This window comes from Bombina bombina, chromosome 3 (assembly GCF_027579735.1).
Source record: "Bombina bombina isolate aBomBom1 chromosome 3, aBomBom1.pri, whole genome shotgun sequence".
NCBI classification, from domain to species: domain Eukaryota; kingdom Metazoa; phylum Chordata; class Amphibia; order Anura; family Bombinatoridae; genus Bombina; species Bombina bombina.
The window spans coordinates 568393972-568421168 of NC_069501.1; the positions used below are offsets into that span (position 1 = coordinate 568393972).

Genomic DNA, 27197 nt, shown 5'->3' on the forward strand with positions numbered 1-27197 from the left:
GACCGGGGAGATTGACAGCTCCGCCCCATGTTTGATTGGCTTTACAGCTTTCCCTAATTGACCTCAGCAGTAAAGGATACCACGGTTACAACATGGCAGCAACCATTACTTTATTAATACTTATTTTTCCAGTATTCCAATAATGAAATAAAAAATAAATCTGCATATTATTGTCAGGCTAAACCTGCTTCAATTATCGTTTTATCTTGAATTTATTAAGGATTTGGTTTCCCTTTAAAGAAAATTTAAGCCTGCAGAATAAGATTATGTGCTTGGATATATAAACTGTGTTTCAAGGGAGATAAGAAAATTATAGCTAGAGTGATGGTTTTGTGGAAAAAGGTTTCAACTGATCTTATGGAGTGTACAAAAATAATTGTTAATAACATAATTTGTTTTATTTTTAAATTCAAGGGACAATGACAGTGTTCTCCGTAAAGCTTTTTTTTTTTTTTTTTTTTATGAGAATCTGGCACAACGGATTTGCCTTTGTCTTATAATTCTTGTTATTGATTGTTACAGAATTAGATTTAGCACAAAAGTGATTTGAAAACTCTAATTCTGATTTTTTTTTTTCTTTCATAGAGTTGATGATGTTGTTAAACGGCTCCTTACTCTAGAAATGGCAAGTCAGGTCAGTATTTGTACCAAATGATCTTTTTCCCTGAAAAGATAGAACATCCAATGAGTGCTCTCTTAAGGCATTACATGCCTAAAGGATCACACAGAGGTTTATACTAAGGTACGGTTTCAAATAAAAATGTTTTATTAATATATCATTAAAATGAAGCAACAATGTACCAATTAAAAAAAAAATGGCTATTAAAAATAAAATAAAGAACCAATGTCACTGTTTGTAAGTAAAATAAAGGGTTAAATACTGAAAAAAGCTCTAATTCATTACACTCTGTGAAGCTATGTGTTTAACCCCCTCAACAGGGTTAAACACATAGTTAAACTATTACTCAGGAGCCTGAAATTTGCAGTTTAACTGCTTGGTTAAACACTAGCATCTCAGGGTTCCTAGTGATACAATTACATACTCTTAGAATGAGGTTTTTTTTTTAAAAAAAATATATAATTCCCCTTTAAATAAACCCAGACAAATAAATAATACATTATTACAAACACAACTGTCAGGCATGTTGCTTTCCTTTTCATAAAAACCTGATTCAAATGTGTGTGTATAGTATGTATGTATGATAGTTTAGAAAATGAAAAGGGCATTTTACAACTGACAATTCAAAAGATTCTCACAATAATCACAAATCCCAAATCATTTTCAAATTGATCTCAAATAGATCCCAAATAAATCTCTAGAGGTGAAAAAAGTTTCATATATTTTTATATAAAACAAATTTAAAAAACGGCAACACTATATCAACAGCAATATGATAGCAGCAGTGCAACAGTAACAATGTAACTATATCAGTTATTTCAGCACAACTCTCATTAATGTGTTCAAATTGTTTATTCAGAAACAACACTGTTTAACTATGTATCTATGTGTGTGTGTGTGTGTGTATATATATATATATATATATATATATATATATATATATATATATATATATATATATATATATATATATAATGTGTGTGTTAAAACATTTCAATTGCGAGTGTTTAAAAAACTTTTTTTGTGTAATAAATGATTATTATATATTATAATCCGTTTCAATAAAATGAAGAATGAATAATGAAATGAAATAAAATACAATATAATAGATACTTCATGGCTCCAGGAGTATGGTAAACAACTGATGTCTGTTATTTTCACTTCCTCTGGATAGTTCTCCCGTTATGATGAGCCAGTGGTGCTGCTTCTCCTTTCACAGGGCACTAAGGGGTGCACTGACAACAACTACACTAAAACAATAAAACAAAAGAGCATCCACGACTCGAGGTGAAACCAAGACACTTTAATTCCGAGCATATAAATTATTGCACTTACAAGAGAGTAAAGCAAATGGACGGTTCATCTGAATAACTATTAGTATTTAGCAAGAGCCATATAAGAGGTTGAAAAAGTTCCAAGTGATAAATCAGAGCGGAGGATATACAGGACAGCTCACTCTAAGCTGTACGGAACTATTACCCGGATCTGTATCACGGACTAGTTATAACCAAGGTGCATTTGCTTTACTCTCTTGTAAGTGCAATAATTTATATGCTCGGAATTAAAGTGTCTTGGTTTCACCTCGAGTCGTGGATGCTCTTTTGTTTTAGTGTGTGTGTGTGTGTGTGTGTGTGTGTGTGTATGTATGTATGTATGTGTGTGTGTATATATATATATATATATATCAAACTATTATTGTACTTATCTGTAATAAATAAATTGGCATTTTACAGTACTCCTAATTTGTTAATTTTAGTTGTTTTTTTGTTTTTATTAGGCGGAAAAACTCAAGATAAAAACTCAACAACTGGTCGATAAAGTGAAGAGAGATCCTCATGATACAAATTCTGAAGAGGTCAAGAGTAAGTGGCACATTTACCTCCCCCCCCATATATTATATAAAAATGTGTATCAGTGTGTATTGAAAAAGATCAGCATACGAAACATGTTATAGATACATTTAAAACGGACGTCTTGTTGGCAAAATGTTTGTTTTGTAGTCCAGGGACACATCCCTTGAAAAGCCTTTTGAATGTGTATCTGGGGCCCGATCCGATATACAGCGTCGCCCGCAGAAGCCGGTGACGCCAAAATTTGCGCGGGTTTGGTATCCTATATACGGCGTAACCTACAAGTTACGCTCGTATATTTCTGCCTTCGGCCATAGTTTTTTGGCCCATAGACAGGTATACCAAACCCGCGCAGTTTGGTATCCAATATACAGCGTAAGGACTTACGTGGCGAAAATGGAGAAATCTTACTCCATTTTCACCTCGCCACAAAATGCAGCCGTAGTAAGCCTTACGCTGTCTATTGGAGCCCCGTAACTCCCTAAACTACCTGCCAAATAAAACCTAACGCATGCGCAATGTCTATCTACCTGTCAACCGCGATCCCCCGCCGCAATCCCTAATAAAGTATTTAACCCCTAAGCCGCCGCTCCCGGACCCCGCCACCACCTACATTAAAAGTATAACCCCCTAATGTGATCCCCCTACACCGTCGCCATCTACATTATCTACCCCCTAATGTGAGCCCCTTACACCGCCGCCATCTACATTACCTACCCCCTAATGTGAGCCCCTTACACCGCCGCCATCTACATTAACTACCCCCTAATGTGAGCTCCTACCCCGCCGCCAGCTATATTAAAATTATTAACCCCTAATTTAATCTCCCTACACCACCGCCAGCTATGTTAATGTAATTAACCCCTAATCTAATCCCCCTACACTGCCGCCAGCTATATTAACTATATTAACCCTAATTATATTAGGGTTAATATAGTTAATATAGTTATTATATTATATATATTAACTATATTAACCCTAATTATATTAGGGTTAATATAGTTAATATCGTTATTATATATATATATATATATATGTATAATAACCCTATCTAACTCTAACATCCCTAACTAAATTCTTATTAAAATAAATCTAATATTAATATTATTAATTAAAATATTCCTATTTAAATCTAAATACTTACCTATAAAATAAACCCTAAGATAGCTACAATGTAATTAATAATTACATTGTAGCTATTTTAAGGTTTATATTTATTTTACAGGTAACTTGGTATTTATTTTAACTAGGTACAATAGCTATTAAATAGTTAATAACTATTTAATAGCTACCTAGTTAAAATAATTACCAATTTACCTGTAAAATAAATCCTAACCTAAGTTACAAATACACCTACACTATCAATAAATTAAATAAACTATAAATATCTAAACTAAAATACAATAAAATAAACTAAAGTACAAAAAAAAAACACTAAATTGCAAAAAATAAAAAAAGATTACAAGATTTTTAAGCTAATTACACCTATTCTAAGCCCCCTAATAAAATAATAAAGCCTACTACCCTATTCTAAATTAAAAAAGTTAACAGCTCTATTGCCTTACCAGCCCTAAAAAGGGCCTTTTGCTGGGCATGCCCCAAAGAAATCAGCTCTTTTGCCTGTAAAAAAAAAAACACAATACCACCCCCCAACATTACAACCCACCACCCACATACCCCTACTCTAAACCCACCCAAACCCCCTTAAATAAACCTAACACTACCCCCCCTGAAGATCTCCCTACCTTGTCTTCACCCAGCCAGGCAGAACTCTTCATCCGATCCGGGCGATGTCTTCAATCAAGCGGCAGAGAAGCGGTCCTCCATCGGGGCAAAGTTTTCTTCCAAGCGGCATCTTCAATCTTCTTTCTTCGCTCCTCCGACGCGGAACATCCATCAGGCACGATGACTTCCCGACGAATGAGGTTCCTTTAAATGACGTCATCCAAGATGGCGTCCGTCGAATTCCGATTGGCTGATAGGATTATGTTTGGGAGGCGTGTTAGACAGTACGGAAGATTTAATAATTTAGTCAGGTTTTGTAGGCGCGCAGTTTCTAAAGTGCCGTAAGTCACTGGCGACTCCAGAAATTTGTACTTACGCAGATTTCTGGACATCGCTGGTTTGTGAGACTTACGGCACTTTAGCATCTGACGGCGCCGTATATAGAATAGCTCGAGTTGCGAGCTGAAACTACGGGCGGCGGGGTTCCCTTGCTTGCGCCGCAAACTACGATCTTTATCGGATCGCGCCCCAGGTCTCCTTTGTTTCGAACAGTTAGGGACAGATAAAATGAGCTCCTGCATTCATTCAGCAATCGATGTTATAGTCTTAGAGTTCTGACGTATCCAGGATGCAACATGGCCTATTGTGAAAATTAAAGGGAAGGTGGCCAATGGAAATGATGAATGTACATTGGATATTTTTTTCTGTACATAATTAAACATTTTATGGATAATTGGATTGTGTATTCAATGTCCCTTTAATTGAAAAGAGTTTTTTATGGATACTACATTAACCCCTTCTCACCAGAATTTCAGAGAAATACTTGCCCGAATTACAGAAGATTTTTCAGCTGTCGCTCTGCTTAAACAGAATTAGAGTCTTTATTGCTTTGATTTACTAATCAAAACTGGGTATTGATCTTGGTCTGTTTTAGTATATTTTATGCCACAATTTGGCCACCAAATGTGATTATATAAACACATTAACTTTTGGTTCCTCACTGAAATTATTTACACACTACTTGTGCTGGAATAGCACAAATGATTGTAAAAGCTTTTCTGGGATCCCTTTGTTCAGAAATAGCAGACATACATGACTTTTCCATAAATTTTTGGTAATAAGAAGGCCGCTAATTGCAGCTGCGCACCACACTTCTGAAATTACCGGCAGTGAAGGGGTTAATCAATTAGCTGTTAAAGGGACACTGAACCCAAATGTTGTCTTTCATGACTCAGATAGAGCATGCCATTTTAAGCAACTTTCTAATTTACCCCTATTATCAAATTTTCTTCATTCTCTTGGTATCTTCATTTGAAAAGCAAGAATGTAAGTTTAGATGCCGGCCCATTTTTAGTGAACCACCTGAGTTGTTTGTGCTGATTGGTGTATAAATTCACCCACCAAAAACAAGTGCTGTCTGGAGTACTGAACCAAAAATTGGCTTTCTCCTTAGCTTAGATGCCTTCTTTTCAAGAAAATAATAAAATATAATAAAGATAGCAAGAGAACAAAGAGAAATTGATAATAGGAGTAAATTAGAAAGTAGCTTCAAATTGCATGCTCTATCTGAATTGCACACAAAAATTTTTTGGGGTTCAGTGTCCCTTTAAGGGTAATATTTATTGCAGTGCTGGGATTACCATCACTGCAGAATGACTTGCCAGCTAGCACATTTAAAATAACAAGTGTTCCCAAATAATAAAATGGCCTTAAAGTCACAGTACCCAGGAGTGACTCCAAATTTATAAATGTGCCCAACCTGTCAGTGTGAAATTCCTGTGCATGTATTGTCCCAAGGCTATGTGTAACAATACAATTGTACTTGCCAATAGCCTGTGACTATGGAAATCCTCCTCTTCACTTACCTGCCAGCTGAGAGCTCTACTAGCTCCTCCTTATCAACTTATGGAAGTTCACACCTGCAAAGTTCATTTTCTTCGCTCTCACGCGTGGAAGTTAAAACGCTTTAAAGAGCTCCTTGCATCCTCATACAGAGGTCTGCTTTCTAGGATTTTTCATAGACTCTGTGGCCATGAGGCTGTCTCTCACAGAGCAGCAAAGGACAAAGTTGCAGTAAGCTTGTGTGAAGTTACAAGCTTTGTTGCTGCCTTCAGTAGCCCAGTTCATGGAAGGGTGAGCTTAATAGTCTTGGCTTCAGTTCCTTTTGCAAGATTTCACTGATGCCCTCTTCAAATACAAAGGCTAAAACAGTAGACCGGAGATTTCAATCTACTGGATTTAAAAACCAGGCTCTTGGTGGCAGACACGTGTATCTGTGTCTCAAGGACCATCTTTTCTGTGGCGGTCTATCTCTCTATCTCTCCTTTTCCCTTTTTTTCTCTCCTCTCTCACTCTTCCACCTCTCTTTTCAATTATTCCTTCTTTCTCTGTTTCTCCCTCCACTGTCTCATGCTCTTTCTTTTTCTTTCTCTTTTCCTTGCATTGTTATTGAGAAATTTGGTACAATAGAAGACCAAAACATAAATTATCTAAAGGAAAAGAAAAAAAAAAGAGGAAAAAGTGTTGTACACAACTAGGTATATGGTACAATAGTCTATAACTTGATAGGTAATACAAATTCAGCGTAAGAAGCCTCATATTTGAATTTTGCCCAAGGCCTCACCAACTCTGTGCCGCCTCTGTGCCACCATGAAAGAAATGGATTTACCAGGTAAGTATAAATGTCTTTATAAGAGGTACAAAAGGCATCTGCAATGAAATACTAAGTTATCTCACAATGGAGCCTGGTCATGTGAGAGCCAAGCAATGGTCAAGGAGGTTAGCAAGAAGGCTGCTGAGAGAGAATGGAGGGGTCATATTCCAGATGGTACAATTACAATCTTATTTAAATCTTGTTGTTGTTAAAATGTTATAAAGGTATTTTCAGCCAATAACATATTGTTTCTACCAAGACAAACTGCTATAGGGGTAGACTGAAACTACTTTAGCACTTCATTTGGAAGTAGCTGAAAGTGCTGCCCAGAACAGACAGTAATTATATAAACTTTATTAAATAGCATAGATAATAAATGTGCATTTGTTTAAAACTACCATTATCTGCTTAGCTGAATGGAAGTGATACATTAAAAGGAAATGGACAGTAAACACCTTGTAATTGCATTTTTCTGTGGCCTTACAACAAACTAGCATAGTAGTTAATTGTGAAAATGTTTGAATGCATTAAAGGGACAGTCTACGCCAAAATGTGTATTGTTTAAATAGCTAGCTAATCCCTTTATTACCCATTCCCCAGTTTTGCATAACTAACAAAGTTATATTAATATATGTTTTACCTCTGTGATTACCTTGTAGCTAAGCCTCTGCAGACTGCCCCCTTATCTCAGTGCTTGTGACTGACATGCAGTTTAGCCAATCAGTGCAGACTCCTAAACTCCACGGGAGTGAGCACAATGTTATCTATATGACACACATGAACTAGTACTGTTTAACTGAAAATCTTTAAAAATGCTCTGAGCTAAGAGGCGGTTTTCAATAGTTTAGACATCAGTTCGAGCCTACCTAGGTTTAGCTTTTAAAAAATACCACCAAGGGAACAAAGCAAATTTGATGATAAAAGTAAATTGGAAAGTTGTTTAAAATTGTTGCCCTATCTGAATCATGAAAGTTTAATTTTGACTAGACTGTCCCTTTAAGGCTTTGTTTGCTGCAACTGTTTTTATTCTATGGTTAAACTCCACTATTTGCCTTATTTGGAGGTGCAAATCTGGACTTGTTACTGTAGCAGACAAGACTAGCCACTGTCATTATATTAATAAAATATACATTGTTTGGAGTTTATCTTTTCGCTACCATGGACAATTAGGGACAGATATGTGGAAGGGTTAGATTTGTGAAATCTGTATTGTGCTCTTCTAGTTCTTAGAAGTGGAAAGCCCACAATTTTCAGACAAACATTACAGTAAAAGGGGGCAAAATAATAATGAAAATATATTTCTAAATAGTACACATAAGCATTTTATACTAGAATTTCGAGGTATTTCATGTCCCTTTATAATGTATCTCTTTGATGTCCCTTTTAAAGGGATATAAACCCCAAAATGTTCTTATGTGATTCAGACAGAGCATACCATTTAAAAAAAAAGTTTCCATGATATTCTTTGTTAACCCCTTAATGACCACAGCACTTTTCCATTTTTGTTCACATCTACAACCACCAAAAAACACCCATGCTAAATAGTTTCTAAATTTTGTCCTGAGTTTAGAAATACCCAATCTTTACATGTTCTTTGCTTTCTTTGCAAGTTATAGGGCCATAAATACAAGTAGCACTTTGCTATTTCCTAACCACTTTTTTTCAAAATTAGCGCTAGTCACATTGGGACACATATCTTTCAGGAATCCCTGAATATCCCTTGAGATGTGTATATTTGTTTTTAGAAGACATCCCAAAGTATTGATCTAGGCCCATTTTGGTATATTTCATGCCACCATTTCACCACCAAATATGATCAAATACAAAAAAATCGTTCACTTTTTGACCATTTTTTTTTTTTCAAACTTTCGGTTTCTCACTGAAATTATTTACAAACAGCTTGTGCAATTATGGCATAAATGGTTGTAAGTTCTTCTCTGGGATCCCCTTTGTTCAGAAATAGCAGACTTATATGGCTTTGACGTTGCTTTTTGGAAATTAGAAGGCCGCTAAATGCCACTGCGCACCACACGTGTATTATGCCCAGCAGTGAAGGGGTTAATTAGGGAGCATGTAGGGAGCTTTTTGGGGTAATTTTTAGCTGTAGTGTAGTAAATAACCCAAAGTATTGATCTAGGCCCATTTTGGTATATTTCATGCCACCATTTCACCGCCAAATGCGATCAAATAAAAAAAAGTTACATTTTTCACAGTTTTAGGTTTCTCACTGAAATTATTTACAAACAGCTTGTGCAATTATGGCACAAATGGTTATAAATGCTTCTCTGGGATCCCCTTTGTTCAGAAATAGCAGACATATATGGCTTTGGCGCTGCTTTTTGTTAATTAGAAGGCAGCTAAATGCCACTGTGCACGACACGTGTATTATGCCCAGCAGTGCAGGGGTTAATTAGGGAGCTTGCAGGGAGCTCTTTTCCCTCCGCCACCCCACAATTGTCCCCGCCATCTGCCAGTACTAAAATATATATATTTTTTTAAGCATATTTACATATGCTGCTGTGTAGGATCCCCCCTTAGCCCCCAACCTCACTGATCCCCCACCAAACAGCTCTCTAGCCCTCCCCCTCTACCTTAATGGGCGCCATCTTGGGTACTGCCAGCTGTCTGCCAGTAACCAGTTTAGAAAAAGTGTTTTTTTGTTTTTGTTTTTTTTTTAAATTCCCTTTTCTGTAGTGTAGCTCCCCCACCCCTCCAAGATCCCTTAGATTATTTGTACATAGCCCCTTTCTGACTCTCTCCCACTATTAATAAATTTTTTTTTCTGTAGTGTAGCGGTTCCCACCCGCTCCCGCCCCCTGTGCACGTGCGCGCCCCTGATCTTGCCCCCCTCCACATCACACGGCCCATCGATGGCCGCCCACCCGCCTCCCATATCGCCTCCCACCAACGATACCGGCCATCGATGTCCGGTGCAGAGAGGGCCACAGAGTGGCTCTCTCTGCATCGGGTGGCCATGCAGGGTTATTGCAGGATGCCTCCATATCGAGGCATCACTGCAATAACTGGAAAGCAGCTGGAAGCGATCAGGATCACTTCCAGCTGCTTTCCAGACCGAGGACGTGCAGGGTACGTCCTCAGGCGTTAACTGTCTTTCTTTAGAAGACGTACCCTGCACGTCCTCGGCCATTAAGGGGTTAAAGAGATACCTACGTAGGCATCTGGAGCACTACATGGCAGGAAATAGTGCTGCCATCTAGTGCACTTGCAAATGGATAACAATCTTACAAAACTGCTGCCATGTAATGCTCCAGACACGTGTATGCACCTGAGCTTAAATCCCTGATTTTCAACAAAAGATACTAAAAGAACAAAGAATATCTAATTATAGAAGTACATTAGAATGTTTAAAATTGCATGTTCTATCTGAATCATGAATTTCATGTCCCTTTAAGTGCAGGATGTGAACTATAAACTCAACCATCTTTTATGGGAAACGTGTTCCTATCTACTGTCTTTCTGTAAAGGAACATTTCAACACAGCTGATATTTCCACACTTATCTGAATAAAACGGTCTTCCCGCTGCCATGTTTGGCTCATGTTTTAATTGTGGCTGTAGATAATTGTTTTTGCAATAACTCAATGTTGTAAGGCTTCTGCTCAGATTTTGTAATCCAGGTTAGATACAGATGCTGCAATAATGGACAGAAATGTTAACTTTCCTAATTTTAGCTTCCACTGTCTAATTTCTTAAATACATGAAAGTATTTTTATTAAATATTTTTTGAGTCTTTCAAATCTAATACATACAAAGGAGAAGAGCAAGTACTTAAAACAATACAGAATGTTAAGACCAAGATATTAACCAAAAGGGACAGTCTAGTCAAAATTAAATTTTTATGATTTAGATTTCCAATTTACTTTTATTGGTAGGCTCATACACTTATTTCTAAGCCCTTGAAGGCCACCTCCTATTTTGACACTTTCAGAGCTAGATAGCGCTAGTTCATGTGGGCCATATAGATAACATTGTGATCACACCCATGGAGTTATGGGTATTAAAGGGATTTATCTATCTTTTTAAACAATAACAATTATGGAGTAGACTGTTCCTTTAAGATTAAAAAGTACAGTTGAATATACTGCAAATGACTGCAGCATATTATTATTAAGGGCACATAACCATATTGACAACTGAAACATATTTTAGACTCGAGGCTAAATAACTACACTAGTGTATTTGTTAAAACTAGTTGTTCAGCAAAACAACTGTACTAAACTACTTTGATAAAGAAATAGAAAAAAACTGTACAATATCCCTGAAGTTAACTTGTATATATATATCGTATTAAATAGTATATATGATTACTTCCTTTGGATCAAGATGTTGGTTCTCTTTAGACAGGTATAGTTATAAGTATATGAAAAAAATATATAAATGTTCCAATAACACCTGCTTTCCTTCTTTTTATTGACACCAAGAGCGTATACCTTGTATAGAATAGTCCCACACTATATATGTGTACAACAAAGTGGTCTGTAATCAATATTGGAAGTCCAAATATGCAAGAAAATAAGCAAAACACTCACTCACCCTTCTTCTTTAAATGTAGGGGCCGAGTTTTCCTCTTTCAGCAGCACCAGCGCTTATGTATGCTGTGTGTCACAGGCATGCAAATATTGGAAGGTTGATTCCTCCGGTAGTGTAAACACTGTGTGAAGCGTCCAATGAGAAAGATTGTTTGTAAGACTGCTGGGAGCGGTATAGCGCCAGGACAAACCCCCAAACAACGATACAATCAAATGCTTCCACACTGGTGGAAAGGATCCAGCAGGAAATGGTCCGAGAGAGTAAATTTAAAAAGTACCTTTATTGATATCCATAAAAGTGTACTGTGAATGGTCACTATCTTACCATGGAGCGGACCCAGCCTACAAGGTGCACAACCAGACTTTACTAAACAGGATATAAGTAGGATATTTAAAACAATAAACAGCTTTTTTAATACGGCTTTATAATTATGTCAAGCCGTGTTTTACCTTGTAGGCTGGGTCCTCTCCATGGTAAGATAGTGGGACTCTAAAAATAGACAGCAAGTACTATAACTATATTGAGCTGTCTTTTTACTTTACAAATAAAGCCCCCTTCATGGCCAGAAAAGTAGGATACTAAGCACTACAGTTATATTAAGCTGTTTTCTCACTCTAAAAATGAAGCCCACTTTATGAGCAGAAAAATGACAAAAAACATAGTTAAAAAAAAACCATTTGACATCACCCTGTGGCATTGTGGCTATACTTAGCCACAATGCTACTCAATATCCGTGTTTTCCCTTATGAGAAGATAAACAGCACTGTCAAAATTACCAACTACATATTTCCTTTCGTTGCGACTTTGTAACTATATTAAGCCGTTTTGTTAACTTGTCACCTGTTATTCTATCTATCTATCTATCTATATATATATATATATATATATATATATATATATATATATATATATATATATATATATATATATATAATTTTATACAATACAGAAATTTTGTAACAGATTTTGTAACAGATATCATTCTGTTTATACTATTTACAATGTGAGTATTAGCTATCTGAGCGTATTACTAAGAAATAAGGAACAGGTGAAAACAGCAATGCCTTTTGTGAATATTATGTACTTGAACGTTTTTTGTTTTTTTTTGTTTTTTTTATTGAATTAATTCATCCATATTTGATTGTAGATTGCCAACTCAATATATATTGTTATATTTTAATATATGTACACGAGTAATCATGTCTTTTATACTGTTCACCTGTTGCTGCATTTGGTCAGAACTAAATATGCAAATGTATTACCGGCTCAGCATGACTCTTATGACGATTTTTTACTAGAGCATAGCCATTGGCTTAAACCAGGCTGCATGGTTTTGATTGGACCAAGTGTATATTTAACAGGTGAACAGTTAACCCTTTACTATCCCTGACAAAGTTCTGTAGCAGCACGAAACATGTTGGATTATATGATATTGAGCTGCTAGTCTGACGTGCTTAAGGTTGTGATATTGTACCTGATTTTGACCATTCACAGTACACTTTTATGGATATCAATAAAAATACTTTTAAATTTACTCTCTCTGACCATTTCCTACTGAATCCTTTCCACCAATGTGGAAGCATTTGATTACTTTGATAAAGAAACCTGTATAAGAGGCAATGCAAACTGTTGATTATAGCAAAAATGTCAGCTTTCTCTTCAAGTTTCTGCCAAGCTGCTGTTATTGTCCAGAGTTTCAAGCCATACACCTAGATGTGTACAATAGGTAGATGAAGTGGTAAGTCGGATGTCTTATTAAAGGGACAGTCTACACCAGGATTTTTATTGTTTTAAAAGATAGATAATCCCTTTATTACCCATTTCCCAGTTTTGCATAACTAACACATTTATAATAATATACTTTAAACCTCTGTGATTATCTTGTATCTAAGCCTCTGCAAATTGCCCCTTTTTTCAGTTCTTTTGACAGACTTGCACTCTCGCCAATCAGTGCCTGCTCCCAGATAACTTCTCGTGCACGAGCACAGTGTTATCTATATGAAATACGTGAGCTAACACCCTCTAGTGGTGAAAAACTGTTAAAATGCAATCTGAAAGAGGTGGGCTTCAAGGTCTAAGAAATTAGCATATGAACCTCCTAGGTTAAGCTTTCAACTAAGAATACCAAGAGAGCAATGCAAAATTGGTGATAAAAGTAAATTGGAAAATTGTTTAAAATTACATGCTCTATCTGAATCATGAAAGTTTATTTTGGCCTAGACTGTCCCTTTAAGGAGCCTGTGATAAATTGCTGATACCGGGTTAATTATAAGTTATTGACCAGTTCAATATGCAACTATGCTGAGTAGAGATATCCATCTCTAAAGGAGTAGAAAAATGTTATGGTGGAATGGTTTAGGAGATTTACCATTTAATGGAAGTCAACTGTAAAAGTTCAGAGATTGTTTAACCCCACACCAATTCGTAAGTATATGGTCCAAATATTCAGAGCCCATCATGAGTACAGACGGAATATAAAGGTAGTCCCCTGATTTGCCGGATGTGGGTTAATATCTTTTTTTAAATATGAGGTTGAGGAATAGATGGCCAGAAGAGGTCGCCTCCATCTCTGGTCTTCCTCTGTTAGTTGCCCTCTTGTGTTAAATACATGTGTGGCCTTCCCCCGCCACAGCTAGCTGCCATACTTCAAGTCGACAATCTCCAGGGGGCTGTCATTCTCTTCTGGCTCTTGCTCCTCTTTCAATCTGCATCGGGGTGATAAAACAGCTCCCGGATATTATTTAGCAGTCTGAAAATTGTTACGTAGGTTTTAAGGTGCTGTAATATGTTGGAATAATTCTCCACTTGTGGCCACAGATGGTCTCAAGGGTCCAGATCACATAGTTAATCCCCAGACTGGTCTAGGGTCTTAGTTGATATTTGGTGGGCTATAAAACTCCTCCTTGCCTCTGACAATATAGCTGCCAGCCATGACAGCTGCCCAGACACCTCACCGTACATTAAACTTTAATTTATGGCGGGATGTCTTGGCAGCTTTGTCATGGCTGGTAGTCTCTTGCAGTCCAAGAGAGACTGGACTGCATTTTACAGGATTCAGAATCATGACTTTTATAGCATACAACACAGTCATGTTTGATCCATGCTAATTTATATCTGTTCTTTATTGGCCATAGCAAAGGAGAACATTAGCAATAGTCAAGGTATTTGTCTCTGGACTCTAAATCCAGTGTGTTTAACCCCTTAATGACCACAATATACCCTGTATGTCACTGGTCGTTAAGGGTTTTTTCAGGACATAAAAGCACAAGTCTAGCAAGAACACGCTATTAATTCCCTCCCTCCAGCAGGCTTTGTGGAATAGAGCAGTCTCAACGCTGGTGGCAAGACCACGCTATAAAACAATCAAGTCCCAAAAAAAGGCCAGCGACATACAGGGTACGTCGCTGGTCCTTAAGGGGTTAATATAGTAATTGTGCTTAATATATTCATTTTGTATGTAGACCTCTTGCAATGAAGTGCCTTATTAATGAGCTATACAATTCCTACATATAAAAATATTTTAACCATTATAGTATTTTTATATGTAGGCATTGCATATTTCAGCAATTAGGCACTTCCTTGCATGAAGTCTGCATAAAAAATGAATATATTAAAGGGACAGTCAACACCAGAATTTTTGTTTTAAAAGATAGATAATCCCTTAATTACCAATTCCCAAGTTTTGCATAACCAACACAGTTATAATTATACACGTTTTACCTCTGTAATTACCTTGTATCTAAGCCTCAAAAGAACTGAAATAAGGGGGCAATTTAACTGACAATTTAAACTGACAATTTAACGAAATTCGAAACAGATACTGAATTTGATAAACTATACAAATCTTATCAAAAGGAACTAGACAAACTGGAATTAGAACTAAAAGAAATAAAACAAAGTAAACTGAACAGACATCACAGACTTTAAAAACAACAAAGTCTATAAATGGCGCAATAAAAACTTTTATAAAAATCCAGGAAACAATACTAAATCGACAGTGATTCAAAGTGACATCTCGGACATGGATGGAGAGGAAAATGAACCTGTAAACAGCGTCACTCCTAGTACCTCCACAAGTATCCAATCAATCAGAGCTTCTAACAGAAATAAAAGAGAGGATTTTTTAGAGCAGGGCGAAAGTACAGACACACCAGGAGAGGAGGGAGGGCAAAGCAAAAGACCCACAAGGGGACGCGGACGCAACACGAACAGCAATCAGAGGCACTGGAGAAAGCAACCCAGAGCCCCGAGTCCCTTCTCTCTGTTACGGAAAAATCATTGAGAGTTATTAATCTCTCCACAATAAATCTTTCTAAGGAACACATTGCAGTTTTATCTAAAGGCCTATCTTTTTGTCCATCCACAGGGATAGACAAATATGAAACGATTAAAGATATACAACTTTTCATCAGAAAATTATATCTAAAGAAACAATTTACTGAACCCAGCATAGATTGGGGTTGGAATGAAGAAGAGCTAGAAACTATTCCAGATCTGGACACTCTATTAGGAGAGTCAGATGGCATAGAACATGGCAAGTGGATGGATCTAGTTCACACTAAATCAACCTATGTACCTAAGAAAATACACTGCCCTCAATTAGAGGTATTTAACCAGATGGTTTGCAAAGACATTTCGGCTCTACACCCCTTACCGACAACTCCCAATTTAACATACAAGGAAAGACAAGCACTGAAGGACATGAGTACTTGGGATGAAGTGGTAATCAGAAACGCAGACATGGGTGGCAATATTGTAATATGGCCTCTTGAGATGTATCTAAAGGAAGCCAATAAACAACTAACAGATAAAAATTGCTATATGAGACTTCTAAATAACCCTACCATAGGTTATCTTAAAATCTATAACCACATGATAAATGAAGCCAAACAGAACCACATCCTCAATGCAAAAGAAATCAAATTTCTACAGAGAGATCATCCAATCACACCAACATTTTATCTCATTCCAAAGGTGCACAAGAACAAGCACATACCCCCGGGTAGACCGATCGTTTCTGGAATTGGTTGTTTAACAGAGCAGGCCAGTAAATATCTAGACTACAGACTGAGAAGATTTGTACAAGAACTCCAATCTTATGTACAAGATACCATGGAAGTTTTTCAAAGATTAAACGATATTCATACTGACAAAGATACTTGGTTAGTAACAACCGATGTTGAATCTTTATACACCTCAATCAACCACGTGGATGGAATAAATGCGGTTCAGTACTTTCTGGATCAAAAATCGGAAGAAGATAAACACAATGAATTTATAATCAAACTTCTCAAATTTATCCTCCAATACAATTATTTCATCTTTGACAACAAATACCTCCAAACAAGGGGAACAGCCATGGGAACAGCATGCGCACCAACGTATGCAAACCTTTTCCTTGGCTGGTGGGAGGCAGAATATGTATTTACGGAGAATAATAAAAACTACACAGATAAAATTCCTATGTGGCTTGGGTACATAGATGATAGCTTCTTCATCTGGGAAGGACCATATCGAGAATTACAAGAATTCATCAATGTACTGAACAACAACAATGTTAACATCAAATTAACCCACGAAGCAAACCAACAATGTATCAAATTCTTGGACCTAACAATACTCAAAGATGCTGAAGGTACCATAAAGACGGATCTTTTCAGAGAAGTAACGGCAACTAACAGCCTACTTCATAATAGCAGTGCACAAGCAAGTAACACCATGAAGATTCTTCCTACAGGGGATATCCTGAGAATCAGGAGAAATTGTTCGGATTTACACACTTTCCAAATACGTGCTCAAGAATTGGAGAGTAGATTATTGGAGAGAGGATATAGTAAAAGAACCATCAAGAAAGCAAAATACAGAGCACAGGAAACCAATAGACAAGAACTCCTAAAGAAGAAATTCAGATCTAGGAGTGATGCTCCAAGACTCATAACCACATACAATTCCCAAAGGAAAAGGGTTAATGAAATTCTGAACAAATATTGGTACATCCTTAAATCCGATCCAATTCTAAAAGATATCATAGGGACTAGACCCTCCATTTCATACAAACGAACACGTAACATCAAAGATATGATTACGAGTAGCCATCTACAGAGACACAAAACCAAGACAGCATTAGCACCAGGATCACACAAATGTGGCAACTGTAGTACGTGTAAATATATGATCAAATCTGATCACATAATAGACCGATTCAGGAACAAACGTCATCAAAGACTACATCAGTTGTCAAACGGAGGGAGTAATATATTTACTCATATGCAAGTGTGAAAAATTCTACGTAGGGATGACGACACAAAAATTAAGAGCGAGAATAATGGAACATCTACGCAACATCAGAAACGCTGAGAAAGATAAGAAAGATGATAAAACTCTAACAAGCGTCGCGCAACATTTCCTACAGTACCATAAAGCCAATGCTGAAGAACTACAATGCAAAGGTGTAGAAAGAATAAGACTGGGCATCAGAGGAGGAAATCTTGTAACAGTACTATTAAAAAGAGAAAGTAGATGGATATACCTTCTTAATACTGTTCAACCATTCGGCATGAATGAAAATAATAATTTCTATGTACATCTTCAAACCTAGATCAGATGGAATAATTCAAACAATGTCCCTAATAAAAAAACATTTGGAAAGACATTAATTTGATTAAATAATAACATACTTGATACAGTCTGACAAATAATAAAACCACAAGCTCTTATTTAACTAAGAGCGATGTGGTCAATAAATATATACAGAAACAAACATTTCACTCAAAACACTAATCTTCTTTAAATAACAACTGAAATTCATTGATCATATGAACTTTATAAATCTAGTTCCACTAGAATTTTCAGCAGTGAAACTACCTCACATACAAGTATGCACAATTCACTAACAGTATTTTATTAGAATTATGTCACAATTTCTTTTGCTGTAAGTCACATGTCTCATGTCACATATATTAATTTGCACTCACTAGCATGTACCACCCCTTAAATGGGGGTACATAATAACTTGTGCTAAATTTTGACATAGCACACACTTGCATTCACCTTGGATTGACGCATATATTGCATCATATTGAAACATGACACAGTTAGACCCCATTCAATTCACAGACCCCCTGTTGTTCACACTGTATGTCTTATTATTTTAATAAGAAAGAGCACATTAAAATTCATAATTTTTCTGTCACACTCAACACTCTTCTGAAAGTCCTTATCACAATAAATATATTACTTAACACGTTGTGTTTTAGTTATTCACTATGCTACAATGAAATATATACACAAAAGCATCTCAAAACTCATAAGTAACCCAGGTTCCCAATAGTTACAGAGAATGTTAACCATAACATATATCTCATATACCAACAAAGGTACATATTTCTTTGTATTAAATACCATCTAATGGAACCAGTATGAATACATATCTCAAACCATTTTTTACAAGTATGACTCTTTGCATAAGGAATCATAACATCAATACAAACAAAGTACTTTAAGTTAAACGAAATTACATATAAAATTCAAATACAAAATAAAAAATGAGAAATAAAATAAAAAAACAGAACAAACATAATATTCTAAAGGACGTTCTTTATCATTATATCACTCTGTATATTACTTCATCATAGTAGAAATAAACAACGAAAGAGAGGACAAAATCGGAGTGAAGAACATTTTTATTTTATTTTAATTTATTTTATATTTTTAGGTTATTTATTTTTCATTTTATTGTTTATCACCAGACATAAAACTTATTTATATATGCTTAAAAATCTATACACAGAATTTATCACAAAACATGGAATAATATACAACAAATCAATAGGACTGAATATTTACAATGGACAAGATACACAGTATTTCAAGATTGAAACTTTGTTTCCCCCTCTTCACCTTAAACAACTTGTAGTCAGTATTCAATTAGACGCATATCTGCATCTTACGCTCGTGATCTCTTAGCTCCTACAGCTATTGCAAAAACAAGAAATTCAGTGATTGGTGGAACTACCCAGACTGATAGTCAGACCGTCCAATCAAATAGGAGATATTATTGGGACCGGGTCCTCAACCCCCTTTTATATTCTCAAACTTCGGGCGGCTCGCCGCCTTTGAAAAAGCCCTATACGGGCGAAACCGGTCAGGGGGTTATAGAGCTTAGGGGAGCTCTATTCACTTTTAAATCTACCTAGAATTGTTGGCCTGTATAGGCGGGAGTAGACTTAACAAACTTAACAGATTTAACAAACAAAATTATTAATAGTCTTACTCGGCTATCTAACTAGCTATCGCTAACTAAGACCGAATAGAATGTGATCTGTCACACACTATTAGCAAAGAGCTTTATTTAAAACCGGCTACCTAATCGGAGCTGAATATTGGTACCATATTGGGGGGTATATTTAACTCTTTTACTACCACTACAAAGAGGAAATGGGATTGACATTATTATTGATTACCTAATAGAAATATAGCAAGTGGTTTTAGAAGATTGAAATATCTCTGTGGCTACAAACATAGACCGGACATATACCGGCATAGTTGTTTGGTTAAAAGAATCCACTACACTAGTGCAATTTACATGTGCACGCTCAGACCTAACCCATTCGATTTACCATTGCAAACCCACTTGCCTGTATTCTGTAATTAACCTCATACAAACCTTGTCTCCTATTGTAGTATTTTATATATATATATAATAGTGAAAAAACTTTATCTTTATAACAACCGTAAATAACCAGCAATTTTATTAACTCAATTTATTGGGTATGAGTTATACTAGATATGAATGACCTATTCAATTTAGAAAATATACTCCAACCTGATATGCTTAGCTAACTTATGTGCTAAAACATGCCACTATAATTATACTATGAGACTAAGTCAGAATTATATTCTAATGATAAGAAATTAGAAACGGACACCAGTCTACCTAAGCTGATTTATATTAATCTTTGAAACTAAATATGGCAAATTCAGTATAAAAACATTCACAAGGTGTTACGTGTAATTTGAATGCTCTGAAATCTACATTATCTAGTATCAATCCAAGTACAACACGAATGTGATGTTATATGCACAAATAAAGTGATATCACACAGTTACAAACATTACTCTTTCTATGCTTACTGAGTGTCATTATTATTATATCTAATCCCAATAATAATATAACATTGAGACTAAGACCTCAGATTGATAACTGATGATAAATTACAGCCTACTAACCATAAGGCATGAATATATTTGTAAATTAGGTTTCAATACAGTTGGATACACATATATTATAACGCTCTGAACAAATACGAGACCAACTTTCTAACTAGAATATTTATCCTTATATGATTTTATCATAGTTAGACATATAGTGGCATTATAACACAAATATCTGATGACTCCCATTGCTTATAAGTACTTTACCTTATTATAGCATATCCCATGCCTGATATTGTAACACTGATCCTCTCTACCAATTATTGATTTTTCTAATAGTGGTCTTAGGTATAGCTTCCCACCTATACAATTTCCTACTAATACTTTAGACATATCAAAGGCTTACTGAAGATTAAGGAATAGGCCTGCAATTCTTTGGTTGTTTTTAACTTGAGTGTTTATTTTAAATATATATAATAAAAGTTATATTTTAATTTTCCCAATCTCTCCACTTCTAGTCCAGGCTTAGAGTGCTATATGTGCAGTTTTTAGAGAGGTCTCTTCCTCTCTTTTTTGTCCAGTATATTACATACCGCACAGCACCAACTTTTCTGCTACAATAAGTATGTAGACATGAACATGTTTTTTTGTCAGCTAATATAAATATAGAAAAGGTTGCCGGTGTGGTGCCACTGTATTTGCGTTGTGGGAAATAAGGGGGCAGTCTGCTGACAGACTTGCATTTTAGCCAATCAGAGCTGTCTCCATGGTAAATTCACGAGCATGAGCTCAATGTTATCTATATGAAACACATGAACTAATGCCCTCTAGTGGTGAAAAACTATCAAAATTCATTTAGATTAGAGGCGGCCTTCAAGGTCTAAGAAATTAGTATATGAACCTCCTAGGTTTAGCTTTCAACTAAGAATACCAAGAGAACAAAGCAAAATTGGTGATAAAAGTAAATTGGAAAGTTGTTTAAAATTACATGCCCTATCCGAATCATGAACATTTTTTTTTTTTTTTTTGGACCTGACTGTCCCTTTAAAAACACCTGCCTTTGATTTGCAGTCCGGAGACAAAATACCTTCATAAACCTCTGGATTATTGATTACGTTCTCCTTTGCTATGGCCAATACAGAAGTTACAGATATAATAATAATCCCTGAATATCCATTGACATGTATATATATTTTTTTTAGTAGACATCCCAAAGTATTGATCTAGGCCCATTTTGGTATATTTCATGCCACCATTTCACCACCAAATGCGATCAAATTAAAAAAAAAACATTACATTTTTCCACAATTTTAGGTTTCTCACTGAAATCATTTACAATCAGCTTGTGCAATTATGGCACAAAATGGTTGTAAATGCTTCTCTGGGATCCCCTTTGTTCAGAAATAGCAGACATATATGACTTTGGCGTTGCTTTTTGGTACTTAGAAGGGCGCTAAATGCCGCTGCGCATCACACGTATATTATGGCTAGCAGTGAAGGGGTTAATTAGGTAGCTTGCAGGGTTAATTTTAGCTTTAGTGTAGAGCTCAGCCTCCCACCTGAAACATCAAACCCCCTGATCCCTCCCAAACAGCTCTCTTCCCTCCCCCACCCCACAATTGTCCGCCATCTTAAGTACTGGCAGCAACTCTGCCAGTACTAAAATAAAAGGTATATTTAGTTTTTTTGGTTGTTTGTGTTTTTAAGCATATTTACATATGCTGCTGTGTGAGGACCCCCAACCTGACTGATCCCCCACCAAACAGCACTCTAATCCTCCCCCTCTGCCTTAATGGGCGCCATCTTGGGTACTGGAAGCTGTCTGCCAGTATACAGTTTAGAATAAAATTGTTGCTTTTTTTTATTTTTTCACCCTTTTCTGTAGTGTAGCTCTCCCCCCCCCCCCCCCAAAGACCAACCCCCCATCCCCTCCTAGATACCTTTTTGATTGTTTTTTAAAAAAACTTAAAATACCCCTTTCTCTTACTTTTATAACCAAAACGTTTCTGTAGTGTAGCGGTTCCCACCCGCTCCCGCCCCGTGCACGCGCCCGCCACCTCCCGTGCGCCTGTGCGTGCCCCCATCGGCCCCGCTCCCGCCCCCCTCTACATTACCTGGCCCATCGATGGCCGCCCACCGGCCTCCCAAGTCGGCTCCCACCCACTAACGATACCGGCCACCGATGTCCGGTGCACAGAGGGCCACAGAGTGGCTCTCTCTGCATCGGATGGCCAAGGGGTGTTATTGCAGGATGCCTCGATATCGAGGCATCACTGCAATAACCGGAAAGCGGCTGGAAGCGAGCAGGATCGCTTCCAGCCGCTTTAAACCCCTAATGTCGTACAGGGTACATCGCTGGTCTTTTAAGACCAAGTTGTGTGCGACGTACCCTGTACGACATGCGTTGTTAAGGGGGTTAATAGAATCTTTTCTTATTCTAGCTGATAAAATAAACGTAATTCCTTAAGTTGTAGAGAATATAGTTGAATGTCCTGACAGCTTTTTGCCATGTTATTTACTTTGTGCAGAATTTTTTTGTTGTCTGTTTGTTGCCTGATGATGATTTTGTTTTTCTGTCGATTAGTTGCAGCCATGACAGCCACAATAAGGAATTTACATGAACATATTCAAAAGCATCCTAAGGTGAGTATATTTATGCACGAGGGTAATAAAGGGACATAAAACCCAACCATTTTCTTTTGTGCTTTAGACAGTGCGTACAATTTTTAAAATATTTTTTTTTTACAATTTACTTCTATTATCAAACTTACTTTGTTCTCATAGTATTGTTTGTTGGAGGGATACCTAGGTAGGTAGCATGCACATGTCTGGAACAATACATGGCAAGAAAAGGTGCTGCTATCCTAGTGTTCTTGCAAATGTAAAAGTTGTTTAAAGCTGCATGTTCTATATGAACCAGGACAATTTTTGGGTTCTATGTTCCTTTAATTTGATACTAATGCTGTATAGACATAAGGAATGGGTGGTTTGTATTTTTCTCCCTTTGTTTGAGCCTTTATTGCTCTCAGAATATCATGTATTATATTTCATGTGTCGCCCTACATAAATCTGATAGCACATACAATTTTAAACATTTTTTTCTTAATTCTCTTGCTTAGTTCTCTTGGTATCCTTTGTTGAAAAGCATACCTTGGTAGATTTAAGAGCTGTGAGCTAGCTGCTGATTGGTGGCTGCACAAATATACCTCTTGTCATTGGCTTATCTATGTGTTCAGCTAGCTCCCAATATTGCATTGCTGCTCCTTCAATAAACAATAACAAGATAAATTAATAATAGAAATAAACTGGAAAGTTTGTTTAAAAATGTTTGCTCTTCCTGAATCGTAAATAATTATTTTCTCCAACATAGGTGTGTCCGGTCCACGGCGTCATCCTTACTTGTGGGATATTCTCTTCCCCAACAGGAAATGGCAAAGAGCCCAGCAAAGCTGGTCACATGATCCCTCCTAGGCTCCGCCTTCCCCAGTCATTCTCTTTGCCGTTGTACAGGCAACATCTCCACGGAGATGGCTTAGAGTTTTTTGGTGTTTAAATGTAGTTTTTATTCTTCAATCAAGAGTTTGTTATTTTAAAATAGTGCTGGTATGTACTATTTACTCTGAAACAGGAAAGAGATGAAGATTTCTGTTTGTAAGAGGAAAATGATTTTAGCAACCGTTACTAAAATCGATGGCTGTTTCCACACAGGACTGTTGAGAGGAATTAACTTCAGTTGGGGGAAACAGTGAGCAGACTTTTGCTGCTTGAGGTATGACACATTTCTAACAAGACTCTGTAATGCTGGAAGCTGTCATTTTCCCTATGGGAACCGGTAAGCCATTTTCTTAGTTTAAGTAAAAGAATAAAGGGCTTCATTAGGGCTTAAAAAACTGGTAGACATTTTTCTGGGCTAAAACGATTACTTTACTAAGTATATTTGGCAGATTATTACTTTTAATAGTTGTTAAATCTTGGGGATTGTTTTAATAAAAACGGCAGGCACTGTATTGGACACCTTTTTCACTGGGGGCCTTTTCTAGTCATAGACAGAGCCTCATTTTCGCGCCTCTAATGCGCAGTTGTTTTTGGAAAGCATGGCATGCAGATGCATGTGTGAGGAGCTAAGAACCACTGAAAAAGCTTATAGAAGGCATCATTTGGTATCGTATTCCCCTCTGGGCTTGGTTGGGTCTCAGCAAAGCAGATACCTGGGACTGTATAGGGGTTAAATGTAAAAACGGCTCCGGTTCCGTTATTTTAAGGGTTAAAGCTTTCAAATTTGGTGTGCAATACTTTTAAGGCTTTAAGTTACTGTGGTGAAATTTGAACAATTCCTTCATACTTTTTCACATATTCAGTAATAAAGTGTGTTCAGTTTGAAATTTAAAGGGACAGTAACGGTTTTATTGTAAAACGTTTTTTGTGCTTTGTTGACAAGTTTAAGCCTGTTTAACATGTCTGAACCATCAGATAACGATGTTCTATATGTATGAAAGCCAATGTGTCTCCCCATTTAAATATATGTGATATATTTGTGTCATAATGTCCAAACAAAGTAGGGATAATAATGCCATAGATATGATATTGCCCAAGATGATTCCTCTAATGAGGGGAGTAAGCATGGTTCTGCATCATCCCCTTCTGTGTCTACACCAGTTTTGCCCACACAAGAGGCCCCTAGTACATCTAGTGCGCCAATACTTATTACCATACAACAATTAATGGCTGTAATGGATAATTCTATTGCATGCATTTTTTTTCCAAAATGCCTACTTATCAGAGAAAGCGTGATTGCTCTGTTTTAAACACTGAAGAGCAAGAGGACGCTGATGATATCTGTTCTGACATACCCTCACACCTATCTGAAGGGGCCAGGAGGGAGGTTTTGTCTGAGGGAGAAATTTCAGATTCAGGGAAAATTTCTCAACAAGCAGAACCTGATATTGTAACTTTTAAATTTAAATTTCAACATCTCCACGCACTACTTAAGGAGGTATTATCTACTCTGGATGATTGTGACAATTTGGTCATTCCAGAGAAATTAGGTAAAATGGACAAGTTCCTAGAGGTTCCGGTGCCCCCCGATGTTTTTCCTATACCCAAGCGGGTGGCGGACATAGTAAATAAGGAGTGGGAAAGGCCCGGCATACCTTTTGTCCTCCCCCTATATTTAAGAAATTAGTTCCTATAGTCGACCCCAGAAAGGACTTATAGCATACAGTCCCCAAGGTCGAGGGGGCGATTTCTACTCTAAACAAACGCACTTCTATTCCTATAGAAGATAGTTGTGCTTTCAAGATCCTATGGATTAAAGGTTAGAGGGTTTGCTTAAAAAGATGTTTGTTCAGCAAGGTTACCTTCTACAACCAATTTCATGCATTGTTCCTGTCACTACAGCTGCGTGTTTCTGGTTCGAAGAACTAGAAAAGTCGCTCAATAAAGAATCTTCGTACGAGGAGGTTTTGGACAGAGTTCAAGCTCTTAAATTGGCTAACTCTTTTTTATTTTAGATGCCGCTTTGCAATTAGCTAGATTAGCGGCGAATAATTCAGGGTTTGCTATCGTGGCGCGCAGAGCGCTTTTGCTTAACATCCCTTTCAAGGGTAAAACACTGTTTGGCCCTGACTTGAAAGAGATTATTTCAGACATCACTGGGGGAAAGGGCCACGCCCTTCCTCTGGATAGGTCTTTTAAGGCTAAAAAGAAGCCAAATTTTCGTCCCTTTCGCAGAAACGGACCAGCCTCAAATTCTACACCCTCTAAGCAAGAGGGTAATACTTCTCAAACCAAGCCAGCCTGGAGGCCGATGCAAGGCTGGAACAAGGGTAAGCAGGCCAAGTCACCTGCCACTGCTACCAAAACAGCATGAAGTGTTGGCCCCCAATCTGGGAAGGATCTGGTGGGGGGCAGACTTTCTCTCTTTGCTCAGGCTGGGGCAAGAGATGTTCAGGATCCTTGGGCGCTAGAAATAGTTTCTCAAGGTTATCTCCTGGAATTCAGGGAACTACCCCCAAGGGGAAGGTTCCACGGGTCTCAATTATCTTCGAACAGGCATTCTTACACTGTGTAGAAGACCTGTTAAGCATGGGAGTGATTCATCCTGTTCCATTAGGAGAACAAGGGATGGGTTTTTACTCCAACCTGTTCATAATTCCCAAAAAAGAGGGAACATTCAGACCTATTTTAGATCTCAAGATTCTAAACAAGTTTCTAAGGGTTTCATCATTCAAAATGGAAACCATTCGAACGATCCTTCCTACCATCCAGGAAGGTCAATTCATGACCACGGTGGACTTAAAGGATGCGTACCTACGTATTCCTATCCACAAGGACCATTTTCGGTTCCTAAGGTTCGCCTTTCTGGACAAGCATTACCTGTGGCACTTCCATTCGGATTAGCCACTGCTCCAAGGATTTTCACAAGGGTACGAGGGTCCCTTCTAGCGGTGCTAAGACCAAGGGGCATTGCAGTAGTACCTTACTTGGACGACATCCTGATTCAAGTGTCGTCTCTGTCAAAAGCAAGGGCTCATACGGACATTGTCCTAGCCTTTCTCAGATCTCACAGGTGGAAAGTGAACATAGAAAAAAGTTCTCTGTCCCCGTCAACAAGAGTTCCCTTCTTGGGAACAATAATAGTTTCCTTA

General features: G+C 37.2%; 1 protein-coding gene across 1 annotated transcript in view; it reads left to right on the plus strand.

Moving 5' to 3' along the window:
- MRPS15 (mitochondrial ribosomal protein S15) overlaps positions 1-27197 on the plus strand; it is an 88540-nt gene that overhangs the window by 23412 nt on the left and 37931 nt on the right. The window contains exons 4-6 of the mRNA XM_053707126.1: positions 586-634; positions 2397-2481; positions 23135-23193. Coding sequence (XP_053563101.1) covers positions 586-634; positions 2397-2481; positions 23135-23193 — 193 coding nt within the window. The remainder of the gene's footprint in view (positions 1-585; positions 635-2396; positions 2482-23134; positions 23194-27197) is intronic.